At 70.3% G+C, this 15549-nt stretch overlaps 3 protein-coding genes across 3 annotated transcripts; 2 read left to right on the top strand and 1 right to left on the bottom strand.

Annotated features, from left to right (window-relative positions):
* The first annotated feature begins 1162 nt into the window (after nt 1–1162).
* HR (HR lysine demethylase and nuclear receptor corepressor) lies at nt 1163–8337 on the top strand. The gene is given in 17 exon segments (XM_066337203.1): nt 1163–2062; nt 2650–3487; nt 4052–4226; nt 4622–5076; nt 5160–5246; nt 5329–5435; nt 5562–5631; nt 5787–5956; nt 6287–6502; nt 6593–6767; nt 6871–6946; nt 7080–7210; nt 7339–7437; nt 7512–7648; nt 7722–7889; nt 7977–8096; nt 8175–8337. Coding segments are annotated over 17 exon segments (3897 nt in total). The 5' UTR covers nt 1163–1252; the 3' UTR covers nt 8238–8337.
* A 1801-nt stretch (nt 8338–10138) lies between these two features.
* NUDT18 (nudix hydrolase 18) lies at nt 10139–13583 on the top strand. The gene is given in 7 exon segments (XM_066337075.1): nt 10139–11230; nt 12001–12214; nt 12823–12866; nt 12868–13193; nt 13195–13279; nt 13281–13331; nt 13333–13583. Coding segments are annotated over 7 exon segments (969 nt in total). The 5' UTR covers nt 10139–11074; the 3' UTR covers nt 13426–13583.
* A 458-nt stretch (nt 13584–14041) lies between these two features.
* FHIP2B (FHF complex subunit HOOK interacting protein 2B) lies at nt 14042–15428 on the bottom strand. Its single transcript, XM_066337103.1, has 4 exons — nt 15282–15428; nt 14961–15101; nt 14780–14880; nt 14042–14694 (listed from the first exon to the last, which is right to left on the bottom strand). Exons 1-4 carry the CDS (start codon nt 15318–15320, stop codon nt 14589–14591), a joined length of 387 nt encoding a protein of 128 aa, XP_066193200.1. The 5' UTR covers nt 15321–15428; the 3' UTR covers nt 14042–14588.
* Between the last annotated feature and the right edge of the window lie 121 nt (nt 15429–15549).

Raw genomic sequence — 15549 nt, 5'->3', positions numbered from 1 at the left:
CCCTGATGGACCCTCCAGGTAGCTGCGGGGGCAGTGGGGATGCTGGCCGAGCAGCGGGACCAGCTCCATGTGCTCCGGGTGGGGTGAAGGACAGGGGACAATGTCACCCTGGGGCAGCGGCGGGGACCGCGGGGATGGCAGGCGATGGGGCAGCTTGGGGACCCTGGGGGGACCGCGGGGATGGCAGGCCATGGGGCAGCTTGGGGACCCTGGGGGCTGTGCCGGGAGAACTCCCTGAAATGGGGCTGGATGGGAGAGCCCGGCCGGGTCCTGCGCCCTGGAGCGATGGGCTGGGGTGTCCTCGGGGTGTCCCCAGGGTGTCCCCAGGGTGTCCCCGGGGTGCCCCTGTGCCCCAGAGTGCTCCGGCTCGGACACGGTGCCTCGGGATGCTTCCCGAGCAGCGTGGGAACGGGGACTTTGCCCTCTCTGGAGAGAGGATGTGACAGGAACCGGCGGCTCTGGGGACACACGCTCCTGTCCCCACCCTGCTCGTGTCCCCAGCCCGGCCCTCGGGGTGGCTCTGTCCCACCCCGCAGCAGGGCCGGGAGCTCGGTGACCTCGGCTCTGTCCCCCTCGGCTGCTCCAGCCGCCGCCCAGGGTGGGGCTGGGGGGGACACGGGAAGGGACGCGACCTCCGGCGCTGCCGGGTCTGGCTCCGCACCCCGCGTCTGCGTGTGGCCCGGGTCCCGGAGGAGGGTTAATCCTGCAAATCCCCCCCGGCATTTCTCCCAGGAGGGGCCCCTGCGAGCGGGGAGCTCCCCCCTCGCTGGAAGCCCTCCTGGGAAGCGCAGCCCAGCCCTGGCCGGAGGCAAATACCTGCGCGGGGCACGGCCTCCCCACGCTGGGTGCCAGCGGCCGGGCGCGGGGCCAGCCTGGGTGCGGAGGAACCGATGGTGGGCGCGAGGTGCCGCCAGCCCCGCCGGGATGGGCGCAGGAGGGACCGGACGGGACAGGGGACACACGGCCCGCACACGTGTCCGCCCGGATCGCGTGTCCCGATGCGCGCCCCCGGGGCACGGCAGCCGGGGATCCCCCTCGCCATGCCCGGGAACCTCCCGGCAAACACGGGAGGATGGAGCTCGGGGGTTGAAGGCAGCCCCCCGGCAACAGCCTCGAGCAGCTCCGTGCCTCAGTTTCCCCGCAGCGCTGCCCAACGGAGGTGGGTGCCGCTCCCCACTGATGTCCCTCTCCCCGCCCGCAGGATCCGGCCTGCCCGGGACGGCGCCGAGCACCACATGAGCGTGGGAGCAGCATGGCCAGCGACGCGAGGATGGGGGAGACCCCGGCGCGGTGGAGAAGAGCCGCGGAGGCAGCGCAGGACTCCCGGGGGATGGAGAGCAGCGGGATGGTTTTATCCCGAAGCGTCGCCGCCGAGCTGGGACTCCCGCCTTACCCGGAGCCCGGCAAGCTGAGCTACGGCCTGGAGAAAGGATGTCCCTGGAGGGGCTCCGAGGGATGTTTGGGACCCGTCCAGGAGCTCGCCGGTGGCCGCCTGGGCTGTCCGTACCCAGCGGCCGCGCCGTGCCTGCGGGACGCCCTGTGCCGCCCCAAGGACGGGGCCGAGCTCCCTGCGCTGCTGCCCCCGCGGAACGGGCAGCCCAAGGCGGCCTGGGGCGAGCCCTGCAAGGAGCGCCCGGGGCCGCGCTGGGCCGAGGCCGTGCTGGCTCCTCTGGCCCTTTACAGCCACGCGTACCACCGCTACCCCGTGCCCGTGCCGGGGCTGGACGTGCCGCGGCCCGGCACCGCCGGCAAGCCCCGCACGGCGCCGGGGGACGCGGCCGGAGAGCCGCCGGCTTTCCGCCACTGCCCCTTCCTCGTGGAGGCCAAGCACAGCCCCTTCCTGCTGTCCTCGCTGCTGCCCGCCGGGCCCCCGGCCGAGCCCCCGTTCGGCGGCGCGGGGCCGGAGGGGCCGGGCCCGGTGGCTGACGGGCGGTTCTCCGCTGGGGACTGGCGGCTGGGCTCCTACGCGCCCCCCTGGGGCCAGCCCCTCTACCTGGGGGTCCCGCCGAGGTGCAAGGCGGCCCCGAGCCCCTTCGACGGCTGCTCCAGCTCAGGGAACAAGGTAGGACACCTCGGAGAGGCTCCGGAGCCGGGACGCTCGGGGGTCCCGGTGCTCCCCGGAGGTGACGGCGGCTCCTCGCTCACCTGAACGCGGCTGGGAGCGGCGGGTTGAGACGGGCGACGGTGGCGCCCACACCGGCCTGGCGGCACCCTCGAGGGGGCACAGCTCCCCTCTCCAGCTCGGCGCGGGGGTCCCAGCCCCCCGAGCGCTGGGACAACGCGCCGCCGGGGTGACGGCGCGCTCCGAGGTGTCCCCGCGGGTGACGCCACCACCCCCGGGCTGAGTCACGGCGGCGGGAGCTGCGGCACGGGGGCGGCGGGAGGCAGCGCTGCCAGCCCTGGGCGCGCCCGTCGCACCCCGTGCCGCTGCGGCTCCCCATTCCTTTCCCACGCTGGCAGCGGGGGACACGGGCACCCCAGAACCCGGCAGCGGGCAGCAGCGGGCGGGTGCCCAGCCTGGCAGCGGGGTGGGGAAACTGAGGCAGGGAACGGAATGCTCCCCATCGCCCCCTCGCAGGCATATGGGTGACAGGAACGGGACGGGCGGGTGACACCTGGGGTGACACCGGCCCCTCTGCTCCCTTCCAGGAGTTTTACGCCAAGAAAGAAGCCGCGTTCCACCCCTCGACCAAGAACCAAGCGGCGTCGCAGCTGCTGGGCAAGAGCCAAGCAGGGCAGGACAGAGCCGGGGAGGGGGAGCCGGCGGTGCCGGAGCTGCCGGGAGCCCCGTGGAGGCACGGCCGGGCGGGGGGCAGCTCGGCGGTGCCCGCTCCCCATCCCCGCACGCCTCCCTCCAGCGCCAGCCACCCTCTCTTCCTCCTGCAGCCCGCCTCGGGGGGCTGCGGGGGGCCCTGGGTGGGCTCACGGCCCCACGGAGCCGAGTTTTCCATGGACACGGGGCCCGGCCGGCCCTCGGAGCCCAAAGATGAGCGCCTGGGCTACCAAAGCGCGCAGCCCGGCTCGCCCCCGGCATGCGGGGAGCCCAATCCCTCACCTCTGCTGGCCGACGGGCACTACGCCAAGCCGGAGCCGCCCCCGGGCTGTCTGTGCCCCACCCCGGGCTGCGATGGGTGCCCGGGGGTGGGCTGCGGGGTGCCCAGCCCCTTCGAGCCCACCGTGGGCATGGCCGGGAGGCGTTTCCCGTGCCCCCCCAGCAACCACACCAAGCTGAAGAAGACGTGGCTGACGCGGCACTCGGAGCAGTCGCTGCCTCGCTGCAAAGTTTCCCGGCGGGACGGGGGTCCCGAGCCCCCCGGGGAGGGCAAGCGCTCGGCCAAACGCCCCCACGGCACCGCCGAGGGTCCCCGCGCTGCCGCCGAGGGCGCCGGGGCGGCCAAGAGGGGCACCAAGGCCACGGCGGGCGCGGGGGATGGCCCGGAGAGCGCGGGGGACCCCGAGGAGAGGAGGATGGAGCTGGGAGACGGAGGTGAGGATGCGCAGGATGCACAGCGCGGCCGGGGGACAGGGCGGGGGCAGCGCCCAATCCCAAGGGAATTTTGCATCCCGGTTCCCGGCGCCCACGGCACGAGCTGGGAACACGTGTGGGCAGCGGCAACCTGCTGTGCTGGGGTTTTTCCCGGCGTGACTGGGTCTGGCAGCGATCCCCGGGGTGGGCACGGATGGAATTGTCGCTTTTGGGGACAGCGCGGCGCCCTCGGGTGGGATTCCCCGGGGTCGGAGGTGCAGCGGCCGGGTCAGTGACTCCTCGGGGAGGTGTTGGCATCCCAGGCGTGACCTGTGCGGAGCTCCAGCCCTACTTTCCAGCCCTACTTTCTGGCCCAGTTTCCAGCCCCCGCCACAGCGTGCCAGTCATGGGATCCCAGAATCCCGGGAAGGGACATTAAACCCGCCAGTCCCAACCCCCTGCCGTGGGCAAGGGACACCTTCCACCACCCCACGTCGCTCCAACCTGGCCGTAGACACTTGCAGTCCCTCCCAGCTGCCGCGGATGGGGCTCCGCGGTGTCCCCAAGCACTGCCCGTGTCCCCAGAGCCGCCGAGCCGTGCGGGGGAGCCGTGGTGCCTGCAGAGCCTGCCCTGCACGGCGCTGCCCCCCAGCATCCCCCGCTGCTGCGTCTGTGCCCCCCGCGCCGGGAGGGACCCCGGGGCCGAGGAGGATGAGGAGGAGCCCCCCGAGAGCAGCTGCAGGCTGATGCACTTCCGCAGGTGAGCTCACAGGGCGGGGGTGCAGCAGGACACGGCAGGGGGCAGTGGGGGGATCCCCTTCTTCGGAATGTCCTTTTTTATCACCCCGCTTTGGAACGTCCCCTTCTGCCACCCCATTTCAGAGTATTTCCCCACTCCTGAGTTTCCCCACTCCCGAGTGTCTCCTCTTCAGAGCCCCCTTCCTGTCCCCTCTCTTGGGGACATCCTCTCTGTCACCCCACCTCAGAACACCCTCTCCCGTTTTGGAGCATCCTCTCCTCTCACCCTGCTTTAGAGAATCCCCTCACCCCACTTTGGAGCATCCTTCCCTTGCCCTGCCCCTTTCCAGCATCCTCCCCCAACACCCCAAGTTTTCACCTCTCAACCCGCTCACTCTGTCCCTTGTCTCCCCGCAGGTTCGCCCTGGGTGACAACGGGGACCTGAGCATCGATGGCCTCTGCAGCCTGGGGGAGGCCGAGGGGGAGCTGCTGGAGGCCGCCAGCCCCGAGCCGGGGGGCAGGAATGTGGGGGGCAGGAATGTGGGGGGCAGCCTCTGCCTGGCCAAATACCTGCTGGGGGTCCTGGGGGGCCCGTTCTGCGCCGCCGTCCGCAGGGACAGGGACACGTGGCCGGGAGCCCCCGAGGGTGAGCAGGGACCAGGGTGGGGGTGACCCTGGGGACACTGGGGACGCGCCGAGGCTGAGGTTGTGTTTCCCGCAGGGGTGACGGGCTGGAGGCGGGGGGAAGGAGCTCCCCAGCTCTGTGACTCCTGCCAGCGTGGCTTCTTCAACTCTCACTGGAGCTGCGCCAGATGTGGCTTCCAGCTGTGCCCCGACTGCCACCGCAGCAGGAGGGAGGACAGCGGCCCTGGTACGGGGACAGGGAGGGGTGGCAAAGGGGCTGTCGGCCATGCGGGGCTCGGTGGGGACAAACGCACCCTCTCTCTGACACAGAGGGTCCCGCGCCGCCACCTGAGTGCACCCCCGGGCGGGACCACCCCGTGTCACCTCTGGTCCCCACGCAGTTCGTCCCCACCGGTGGTGAGTGTGTCCCCCAGCCCCAGAACCCCCCCTTTGGCCGCTGCTGGGGGGGGTTGACACCCCTGTCCCCATCTGTCCCCAGTCCTGACGCGGCTCTGGAAGCAGCTCCACGAGGTCAGGGACAAGTTTGGCCTCGAGTGTCACTGTCCCTGCGGGGAGAGGAGCCCGGAGGCGCCCCCGGGCAGGCAGGTACGGGGCGGCTGGGGATGGTGGGGACAAAGGGGGTGCAGGTGCACCCCAAGGCCCGCCCAGGGCGTGTCTGGGGCGCGGGCTGCGGCTCCCGCCTGGATCCCCACCTGACCCGGGCTGTTGCAGGAGCCGCCGGGGGCCGCGGTGTCCCCCCGCAGCCAGGGCCCAGCCGACCCCGCCCGGCCCGTCAAGGAAGGTAGGGCCGGCCGCGACCCCCCCGCCGCGGGCACCGCCCCGCTCCGGGGGGGTCAGGGATGCTGCACCCCGTGCCCTTTTTGGGGTGCCGGCTAGGGGGGGACACGCAGAGGACGGCGTGGGCAACCCTGACCGTGTTCTCTGTCCCCCGAGCAGAGAGCCCCGAGGAGGGGCCGCCGTCCCCGGGGCCGCCCCCGGCGCGGGGCGGGGCCGTGCAGAGCGCCACCACCCTCTGCGACCTGCTGGCCTCCACCGCCGTGAAGCTGTGCCTGGGCCAGGACGGGGTCCGCATGGCCTTCGCCCCTGTGGCACCTGCCCTGCCCAGCGTGAGTCCCGCGGCCACCGGGCCACCCTGTCCCCTGCTGCCCATCCCTGTGTTCCCTGCTGCTCATCCCTGTGTCCTCTGCTGCCCACCCTGTGTCCCCTGCTGCTCACCCCTGTGTCCCCTGCTGCCCACCCCTGTGTCCCCTGCTGCCCACTCCTGTATCCTCTGCTGTCCACCCTGTCCCCTGCTGTCCACTCTGTCCCCTGCTGCCCACCCCTGTGTCCCCTGCTGTCCCCGCTGTCCCCTGCTGCCCACCCTGTCCCCTGCTGCCCACCCTGCCCTGGGGTCAGCGTGGGCTGAGGGTCTCCCCAATCGCATCCCCCTTTCCCAGGATAATCGCCTGACCAGCATCCTGGACAGCATCATCGCCCGCGTGGTGGAGAGGAAGATCCAGGAGAAGCAGGCGGGGGCCGAGCTGAGCCCCCCCAGCTCCCCGGAGCCCCCCGCGTCCCACTGCGTCCTGGCCCCCAGCGGGCTGCTGTGGCTGCACGACCCCGGCCACGCCAGCAACTACAAACTGTTCCGGGAGCACTGGCGGCAGGGCCAGGTGAGCCCCCCGCCCCGGGCCGGGCTGTGGGGGGACACCCGCGAGCCCCCCGGCTTTTCCCGACCCCACTGAGCCCCGCTGCCCCGGCAGCCCGTGCTGGTTTCAGGGCTGCAGAAGAGGCTGGAGGGACGGCTGTGGGCGCCAGAATCCTTCCAGCGCTCGGCGGAGGGAGAAGAGGAGGTGGAGGCGGTGAACCTGCGGGCACCGCGCAGCCGAGTCCGGATGAGCAGCCGGCAGTTTTGGGATGGCTTTGCCGCCAGCACAGGTGAGGGGACGAGGAGTCCGTGGGGTCCCCAGTGGGATTTTGGGGTGAGGAGTGAGGGGAGCCAGGCTCCACCCCTGATGTCACACCGCGCTCCCTCGCACAGCCTCCCCGCAGCGGGAACAGAGCGGAGGGGACCTGCTGAAGCTGGAGAGTGGCTTTGGGGACACGGAGCTGAGCCGGTAGGTGACAGCACGGGGTGGCATCACCCCCACGTCCCCACCCCACCCCAGCTGAGTGCCAGCACCAAGGCTGGGCCAGCGGGGCTCAGTGGGGTTTGGGGGCGGTCCTGAGTGTCACCCCCCTGTGCCACAGGGCCACCAACCTGCGGGCCAGCCTACCCCTGCCCGAGTACTGCGGGGCCAGCGGCCGCCTCAACTTGGCCACCTACGTGCGGGGCCAGCGGGGCCGGGGCTGGCTGCGCCCGCGCCTCCGTGTGGCTTACGGTGAGTGGGGTACGGGCCTTTCCCTGGGGATGCGGGGGTTTGGGGATTCAGGGATCCGGGAATTGGGGGGCACCCGGGCTCCCCTCGCCCACGCTGATGCCCGATGCTGTCCCCGATCCCGCCTCCAGGTGTCCGTCCGCAGGAGCGGAACTTCGGGACCAAAAACCTGACGGTGGAAGCGGCCGACTCCATCAGCGTCCTGGCGCACGCCGCGCCGGCCCCGCGGGGTACGGGGGCACCGCGGGGGGACCCCCATCCCGACCCCCTGCCCAGCAGTCCCCTGACCCCCGTGTGCCCGCAGAGGTGCTCCTGCCGGGGGAGGTGGACGAGCTGGACGCGGCGCTGCGGGAGCGGCTCAGGGGCGGCGGCCGGCCCGGCGCTCTGTGGCACATTTTCCGTGCCGAGGATGCGGAGCGGATCCGGGATTTCCTGCGGAAGGTGGGTGCCACCAGCAGCACCAGCCCCGGCCGCGCTGCAGCCCCCGGCTCCGCTCACCCCTGGCACCCCACAGGCATCCGAGGAGCGGGGGCAGGAGGGGGCGGCCACGGCGGAGCCCCTCGGCCGCTACCTGGACCCCGCCCTGCGGCGGCGGCTGCGGGACGAGTGCGGGGTGAGCGGCTGGAGCCTCCTGCAGCTCCCGGGGGACGCCGTGCTGGTCCCCGCCGGGGCTCCGCACCAGGTAGGCTGGCCCTGAACCCCTCCGGAGAGGCTGTGCCAAGGCCCCTGGGGAAACCGAGGCACGGCAAAGCCCCATGTGCCCGCGTAGGTGCAGAGCCTCAGCGGCACCATCAGCGTGGAGCAGCGATTCCTGTCCCCGGAGAGCGCCGTCCGCCTCCGGGACCTCGGCACCGAGCCCGCCGCCACCCCGCGCCAGCTCCGCGCCCAGGTGGGCGTCCTGGGGGGGATTTGGGGGGTGCCAGGGTGGGGGTGAGCGGTGCTGAGCCCCCTCTTTGCGCCCTGGCAGCTGGACGGGATGATCTTCGCCGCCGTGCGGGACGCCCTGGGGGTCCTGCGGGGCTGCAAGTGAGGCCACGGCGCGACGGGAGGACAGCGGGAGCCTCGCTCACGGTCACGGTCACGGCTGGGACACCGCGGGGAGCCGGGACCGGGCGCCTTCTGCTCGGGGCTTTGCTCCGAGAGCTCCCGGGGGTGCTCGGGGCAGGAGGAATAAAGTGTCCCGAGCGTGCCGGGGCCGCTGGCAGCACCAGCACCCAGCTCGGTGTCTCCTTTTATATCCCCCCTCCATCCCTCCGGGGTCAGGGATGGTCTCCCCTCATCCTCCGCCATCCCTCCGGGGTCAGGGGTAGTCCAGTGGCACCACCAGCACCCACCTCAGTGTCTCCCTTCGTCACAGTGAGGTCCAGGGTGCTCTCCCTTCATCCTTCTCCATCCCGCAGGGGTCAAGAAGGGTCTCCCTTCATCCTTCTCCATCCCGCAGGGGTCAAGGAGGGTCTCCCTTCATCTCTCTTCACCCCATTGGGGTCGGGGATGCTCCAGTGGCACCACCGGCATCGTGCTCAGGGGCTCCCTTCATCCCGCTCCATCCCATTGGGGTCAGGGGTCATTTCCCTTCACAGCCCATCCATGCCATTGTGGTCCGGGATGTCTCCCTCCATCCCCGTCCCATCCCCTGGGGCTCAGGGATGCTCCGATGTCCCGGGATGGGGTGAGGTGGCACAGCCGGGGGCTGGCAGCGTGCCACGGTCCCGCCCAGCCCCGGCAGCCTCACACACAGCAGGGAACAGCTGGATAGCGCTGCCCAGAGGTTGGGGACCCAGGGTGCTGCTCCGTCCTGTCCGATGTAGGAAAACCACGGGGGCAATTAGCACGGGGCAACGAATTAACACCGGGCAATGAGCACGGGGCAAAGCGCGCTGTGCAGTGGGCACCGTGCCGTGAACAACAGGCGATGGACACCACGCGATGACCCCCGTGGGATCAACACCGCCGGATTAACCCCGCGTAATTAACTCTGCGCCACGCTCCCGCGCGGCTCCTTTAAGGGCAAGTCCCGCCCCCTATGAGTGGCAGCAGCGTTAACCAATCAGCGGCGAGCTGCGCTGGCAGGCTGGCCAATAGGCGGCGAGCAGGGGGGCGGGGCCGGCGCGGCGGAGCCCCCGGCGCGGTGAGTGCGCGGCGCATGCGCGGGGCGGGGGGAGCGGGGGGGTCCCGGAGCCCCCCGGATCTAACCCGGCTCCTGCTGCACCCCCTGAGCTTTATCGCAGCCCCCCGAGCTTCACCGCAGCCCCCCAATCTTACTGCAGCCCCCCGAGCTTTACTGCGTCTCCGCCAGGCTTCCCGCAGCCCCCCGACCCTTATTGCATCCCCCCTGACGCTTCTTGCAGCCCCCCTCCATCCTTCCCGCATCCTCCTGATGCTTCCTGCAGCCCCCTGGGTCTTTCTGCATCCCACCCATCCTTAGTGCAGCTCCCCGATCTTTATTGCACCCCCCCCGAGCCTTGCTGCAGCGCCCCCAAATCTTTCCTGCAGCCTCCCTAGAGCACCCTGTAGCCCCCCCAAACCTTTATTGCAGCTCCCCAAACTCTCACTGCAGCCCCCCCAAGCCCTCCCTTAACTGCACCCTGTAGCGCCCCAACCCTCCCCCTGTAGCCTCCAAACCCTTCCTTTACTGCAGCCCCCCAACTTTTACTGCACCCCCCAACCCATTTTCTTCCCCCACCTTTTAGCCCCCCCAAACCCTCCCCCAAGCCCTCCCCGTAATGCGCCCCCAAATCCTCATTACAACCCCTCAATCCTCCTTTAATTGCACCCTGTAGCCCCCCCAAACGCTCCCCCAGCCCCCACTGCGCCTGCAGCCCCGCTCGCCCCCCTGCCCCCCGCGCCCCCCAGACTGGGGGCAGCCCGTCCCCCAGAGCGCCCTGCAGCCCTACCCGTCCTGGGACCCCCAGTCCCCCCCCAGCTCCAGCCCCCCCGGCACCCCGCAGCCCAGCGAGCTCTTCTACCCCAGCCCGGGCATCCCCCAGTCCAGCCGGCCCATTCCTCCCAGTGCCGCCCAGTCCAGCCAGCCCTTCCCCGCCAGTATCTTCCAGTCCAGCCGGCCCGTTCCTCCCGGTGCCTCCCAGTCTGGCTACCCCTTTTCCTGCTACCTCTTCCAGTCCAGCCAGCCTTTTCCTCCCAGTATCTTCCCGTCCGGCCAGCCTTTCCCTCCCAGTAACCACCAGTCCAGCTACCCCTTTCCTCCCAGCATCTTCCCGTCCGGCCAGCCTTTCCCCCCCAGTTTCCTGCAGTCCAGCCAGCCCTTCACCTCCTTCAGCTTCCCGTGCATCCTGCAGTCCAGCCAGCCCTTCTCGTACCGCAGCCCCCCTCGGCTCCCCAAATCCTGCCGGCTGTCCCCGCCGTGCCCCCCGCAGTCCAGCCAGCCCTTCCCGTCCTGCTCCCCGCCGTGCCTGCCGCAGTCCGGCCAGCCCCTGGCGTACCGCAGCGCCCCGCGGCTGCCCAGACCGTGCGACCCCTTCCCGTTCCCCGCCTACGGCCCGCTGGGGGTCCCGCAGTCCAGCAGACCCTTCCCCTTCTGCCCCGCGCCCTGCATCGCCAAGGCCACCACCGAGCTCTTCCCTTGCTACGTCCCCCCGCAGCCCAGCAGGGCCCTGCCCGTTTACACCCCGCTGCACGTCCCCCAGTCCAGCAGACCCTTCCCCTCCTCCGGCACCCCTCGGACCCCTTCCCCGTGCACCCCGCAATCGCCGGAGCCTCTCCCTCACCACCCCCTGCTGCCCCCCCCGGCGCCGCGGCTCCTTGTCCCCTCGCCTGCACGTCTGGGGGGTCCCCTCGCCGCCCCAAAACCCCGCCACGCCCTGAGCTGGCCCCGCTCCTGTCCCCAGCTGCCGCGGGACCCCCGCCCCCATGGGGGACGCGCCGGTGCCGGAGCTGGAGGCGGTGCTGGATGGAGGCGGTTGGGACGTGGGGACCACTTTTGAGGGGTCCCCCGCGCCCCCCGGAGCCGTCCGCCTGGGCAGGAACGTTTGCTACGTCGTGCTGGCCGTGCTCTTCAACCAGGAGGTGAGGCAGCCCCCAGTCCCAGTGCCCCCAGTCCAGCCAGGCCATTCCCCCAGTGACCTCAGTCCATTCCCCCAGTGCCCCCAGTCCAGCCAGGCCATCCCCCCAGTGCCCCCAGTCCAGCCAGGCCATCCCCCCAGTGCCCCCAGTCCAGCCAGTCCATTCCCCCAGTGCCCCCAGTCCAGCCAGCCATTCCCCCAGTGCCCCCAGTCCAGTCAGTCATTCCCCCCAGTGCCCCCAGTCCATTCCCCCAGTGCCCCTAGTCCAGCCAGTCCATTCCCCCAGTGCCCCCAGTCCAGTCAGTCATTCCCCCAGTGCCCCCAGTCCAGCCAGGGGTATTCCCCCAGTGCCCCCAGTCCAGCCAGCCCTTTCTCCCCAGTATCCCCCAGTTTAGGTGCCCTTTCCCCCCAGTTCCTCCTAATCCAGCCAAGCCTTTCTCTCCAGTATCTTACTGTCCAACAACCCCAGTACCCCCAGTCCAGTCACCCCTTCTCCCAGCCCAGGCACCCATTTCCCCCAGTCCCCCCAGTCCAGCCCCTTTCCCCGCAGTAGCCGCAGTCCCCGCAGCCCTTTCCCCGCAGTCCCCGCAGTCCCCCCAGCCCTTTCCCCCAGTCCCCGCAGCCCTTTCCCCGCAGTAGCCGCAGTCCCCGCAGTCCCCGCAGTACCCCCAGCCCTTTCCCCGCAGTCCCCCAGCCCTTTCCCCGCAGTCCCCCCAGCCCTTTCCCCCAGTCCCCGCAGCCCTTTCCCCGCAGTAGCCGCAGTCCCGCCCGCAGGACGCGCTGCTGCTGGTGCAGGAGGCCAAGCCCGAGTGCCGGGGCCGCTGGTACCTGCCCGCGGGCCGCATGGAGCCCGGCGAGGGCATCGTGGCGGCGCTGCGGAGGGAGGTGAAGGAGGAGTCGGGGCTGGAGTGCGAGCCCCTGACGCTGCTGGCGCTGGAGGAGAGGGGCCCGGCCTGGATCCGCTTCGCCTTCCTGGCACGGGCCACAGGTTTGTGTCCTTTGGTGCTCCGAGGGGCGTGCGGGGCTTGGAGGGAGTGTCCCCTGCCGGCCCAGTGATGGGATTCCTGTCCCCTGCCGGCCCTGTGATGGGAAGTGGCACCTCTCTGATGGGTATCCATGTCCCCTGCCAGCCCCATGACAGGTATCTGTGTCCCCTTGCCAGCCCCGCGATGGGTGTCCCTGTCCCCTGCCAGTCCCGTGATGGGGATCCCTGTCCCCTGCCAGTGCTGTGACTGGAAGTGGCACCCCCATGATGGATATCTGTGTCCCCTGCCAGCCCCATGACAGGTATCCCTGTCCCCTGCCAGCCCCGTAGTGGGTATCAGTGTCCCCACCCACCTTTTGTGCCCAGGCGCCAGTGTCCCCTGCCACCTTTTGTGCCCGGTCACTGCTGTGCCCTGCAAACTCCATGATGGATTTTAACTGGATCTTGTGCCAGGACATCACTGGCACCCCCGATGCCACCACCACCTCTCCAAACCCATGCAGGGCCACCAATGTCCCCTCTGAGCCGCACCTCGGGGCTCTCAGTGCCCCACCAGTACCCCCATCCCCATCCCACGGTCCACACATTCCGGGCCACCCCTGTGCTCACATGTGGGACCCTGAAGACCCTCGAGGAGGCTGACGCCGAGTCCCTCCCAGGCCACGTGGTGGCCCGGGGCACCCCGTTCGCTGCCCCTTCGCTCGCTGGACCATCTGCCCGTGCTGGAGCTGGCGCCCCGCTACCGCCGGAGCCCCGCGAATCCCCCGACGCTGCCGCGGGAGCTGCCCTGCTCCCCGCTCCTGCCTGCGCCTCCTGCTGCACCTTCTACAAGCTCTGACGGCCACCTGTGGCTGCTTGCTGGCCAACCGCTGGCCCCCTGCGCCTGCCCGTGGTGGCCTGCGCACGTCCACGTCCGAGGCTGCGCGCCGGGCTGCCGCCCTCCCCTGCTGCGGCTGCCTGCGGGGACCTGCCTGGCCTGGGAAGCCGCCAGCCCGCCTGGGGCTGCTGGGGCTGCAGCAGCCGCCCCTGGCGACTCCGGGGACACTGAGCGGCATCTGTTTGAACGTCGGTGCTGAGCATCCCTCCGGGGAGCCAGAGCGACGAGCCCCCCGAGCCCCGCGGACCCCGCGCTGCGCTGGTGGCCCGTGCGGACGAGCGGCTGCGGGGCCGCATCCTGCAGAGGGCTCCGGGCCGCCGTGCCCGTGCGCAGTTAGGGCAAAAAAAAGCGGCATTTGGGGACACGCAGCCCCGGGGCCTGCTGGCTGTGACAAAGGGGGACCCCCGGGATGTGCTGCCCCGTGGGCGGGGGGACGCTGCGGGGCTGGGCTGGGGTTTGGGGTGCTGAAATTAAATAAACCCGCCTGCTGCTGCTGCTTCCGTGTGCCTGGCTGTGGGTAGGGGTGGGATTTGGGGGCGAAATGGGGAGTGGGGTTTGGGGGGAAAATGGACAGTGAGGTTTGGGGGTGTTTGGGGGAAAATAAATGGGTTTTGGGGCGTGTTTTTGGGGGGACATGGAGAGGTGGGTGTGGGGGAAAATGGGGAGTGGGGGTTTGGGGGAAATGGCGGAAAATGGGGAGTGGGGTTTTGGGATATTTGGGGGAAAATAAATGGGGGTTTTGGGCATGTTTTGGGGGGGAAATGAGAGGAGGATGTGGGGGAAAATGGGAAGTGGGGTTTGGGGGGTTTGGGGGATGTTTGGGGGAAAAGGAGAGTGGGTTTGGGGGGAAAACGGGGAGTGTGGTTTTGGGGATGTTTGGGGAAGATAAGTGGGGTTTTCGGCGTGTTTGGGGGAAATGGAGAGGGGGTGAGGCGGGAAATTGGGGAGTGGGGTTTGGGGGTGTTGGGCACAGGCGGTGGTGCTGAGTCACAGCTTTATTGGAGCAGTCCCATCACCCTGGGGAGGGGCTGTGCGGGGTCTGGGGGGGACAGGCCCCCACCACACCACACACACGTGTCACACACACACACACACAGAGTCACACATGTCACACTCCTGCCGCAGCGCCAGGGCAGGGAACAGTGGAGTCCTTGCAGCTGAGGGAGGGCACTGCCCCACACACCCCATTATTGCCTAAAAATTCCCTGCTGGAGCCTTGGGGGGCTCGGGGAAGCTCCGACAGCGCGGGGGGAGCAGGAACCATCACCCAGGAGGAGCCACAGCACCCTCGGCTCCGCACCCAGCACGGGCACGTGGCGTCACCTCGGGGGCTGGGCCGAGGGTGACAAGGAAGGACCCGGCGCCTCCTCGTCCTCCTGCGAGCTCCTTCCCGCGGTCCTGCGGCCACTCCTGCCTATTGCAGGGCCACCAGAACGTGGGCTGGGCCACCCCCTGTTGGCCAGCACGGCCTGGCCGGAGAGGGGCAGCTCAGGGAGGGGCTCACGGTGGCCCCTCGGGTGGCCCTTTGACCAGGGCGATGGCAGCCAGCTCCTTGCAGAACTCCTCCAGCACCACCACGCCCTTGAACAGCACCGTGTGATCCATCCTGCGGGGACACCAGCGATGTGTGAGGGGTCTGTGGCGGTACGACCCCTCCCCAAAAGGGTGTTTTACACCCCCCCGGCACTCACTGCTCTCCCGGCACCAGCCCCAGGAGCTGCCGGCGCACCAGGAGCAGCTTGGCCCTGGCCTGGGGAACGCGCTGGAGCCGCTGCATCAGGTCCCCGATCACCTGGGGAGGGAGGAAAGTGTCCACCCTCCGTGTCCAGGGGGTGCCCCCGTTGTCCCCAAGGCCCCAGCGGGTGACATTACCCTGACCAGGACGGAGAAGAGCGAGCGGCAGCCGGGGGCCAGGCTGAGGTAGGGGTCCAGCAGGTACTCGTGGAGGTGGGGGTGGGGGAAGGCGGCCAGCTGGGACAGCACCGAGGTCAGCTGCAGGTTCAGGCTGTAGGGCTGGCACGGGGGGCAAAGGTCAGGACCTGGGGTGGCGGTGACCCCTCCACATTCCCTCATTCTGGGCCTGTGCCCACTGAGCACTGCTGCTGCTTTTGGCCGCCTTGACCCATTATGGGGATCCTGGGTGGGGGGGACACAGGGCAGAGCCCTGTGGGCATCCAGGTGTACCCCTGGTACCTGATCCAGGATCCGGCTCATCCGGTCAAACAGCACCATTGAGGAAGTGTCCTCGTAAAAAGCCACTCCGGGGTGACAGCAGTCCAGGGGCCGGGGGGACGAGGGCCACCCCCACGGGGGCTGCGCTGGCACGGCACGCCTGGACCCTGGCCAGGAGGTGACAGCAGGTGAGAGGCAGAGCGGGGACAGCCAGCAGCAGGGGCGGGGACACCCCCAGGCACCCACCATTCCTAAGGCGTCGTGCACGTAGGTGTCGTATCCGCCCTCC

This window comes from Sylvia atricapilla, chromosome 28 (assembly GCF_009819655.1).
Source record: "Sylvia atricapilla isolate bSylAtr1 chromosome 28, bSylAtr1.pri, whole genome shotgun sequence".
Classification (NCBI taxonomy): Eukaryota; Metazoa; Chordata; class Aves; order Passeriformes; family Sylviidae; genus Sylvia; species Sylvia atricapilla.
The sequence above is the reverse complement of the archived record's forward strand: the minus strand, read 5'-3'. Positions and strand labels throughout refer to the sequence as shown.

What these genes read in the sequence shown, in the direction of transcription:
- FHIP2B (XM_066337103.1), bottom strand. Translation starts at nt 15,320, where the DNA reads ATGGTGCTGTTTGACCGGATGAGCCGGATCCTGGATCAG. An exon ending in TGAGCCGGATCCTGGATCAG is followed by an intron (nt 15,102 to 15,281) that starts GTACCAGGGGTA and finishes CCCCCGTGCCAG; the next exon opens with CCCTACAGCCTGAACCTGCA. An exon ending in GGGCTGGTGCCGGGAGAGCA is followed by an intron (nt 14,695 to 14,779) that starts GTGAGTGCCGGG and finishes GTGTCCCCGCAG; the next exon opens with GATGGATCACACGGTGCTGT.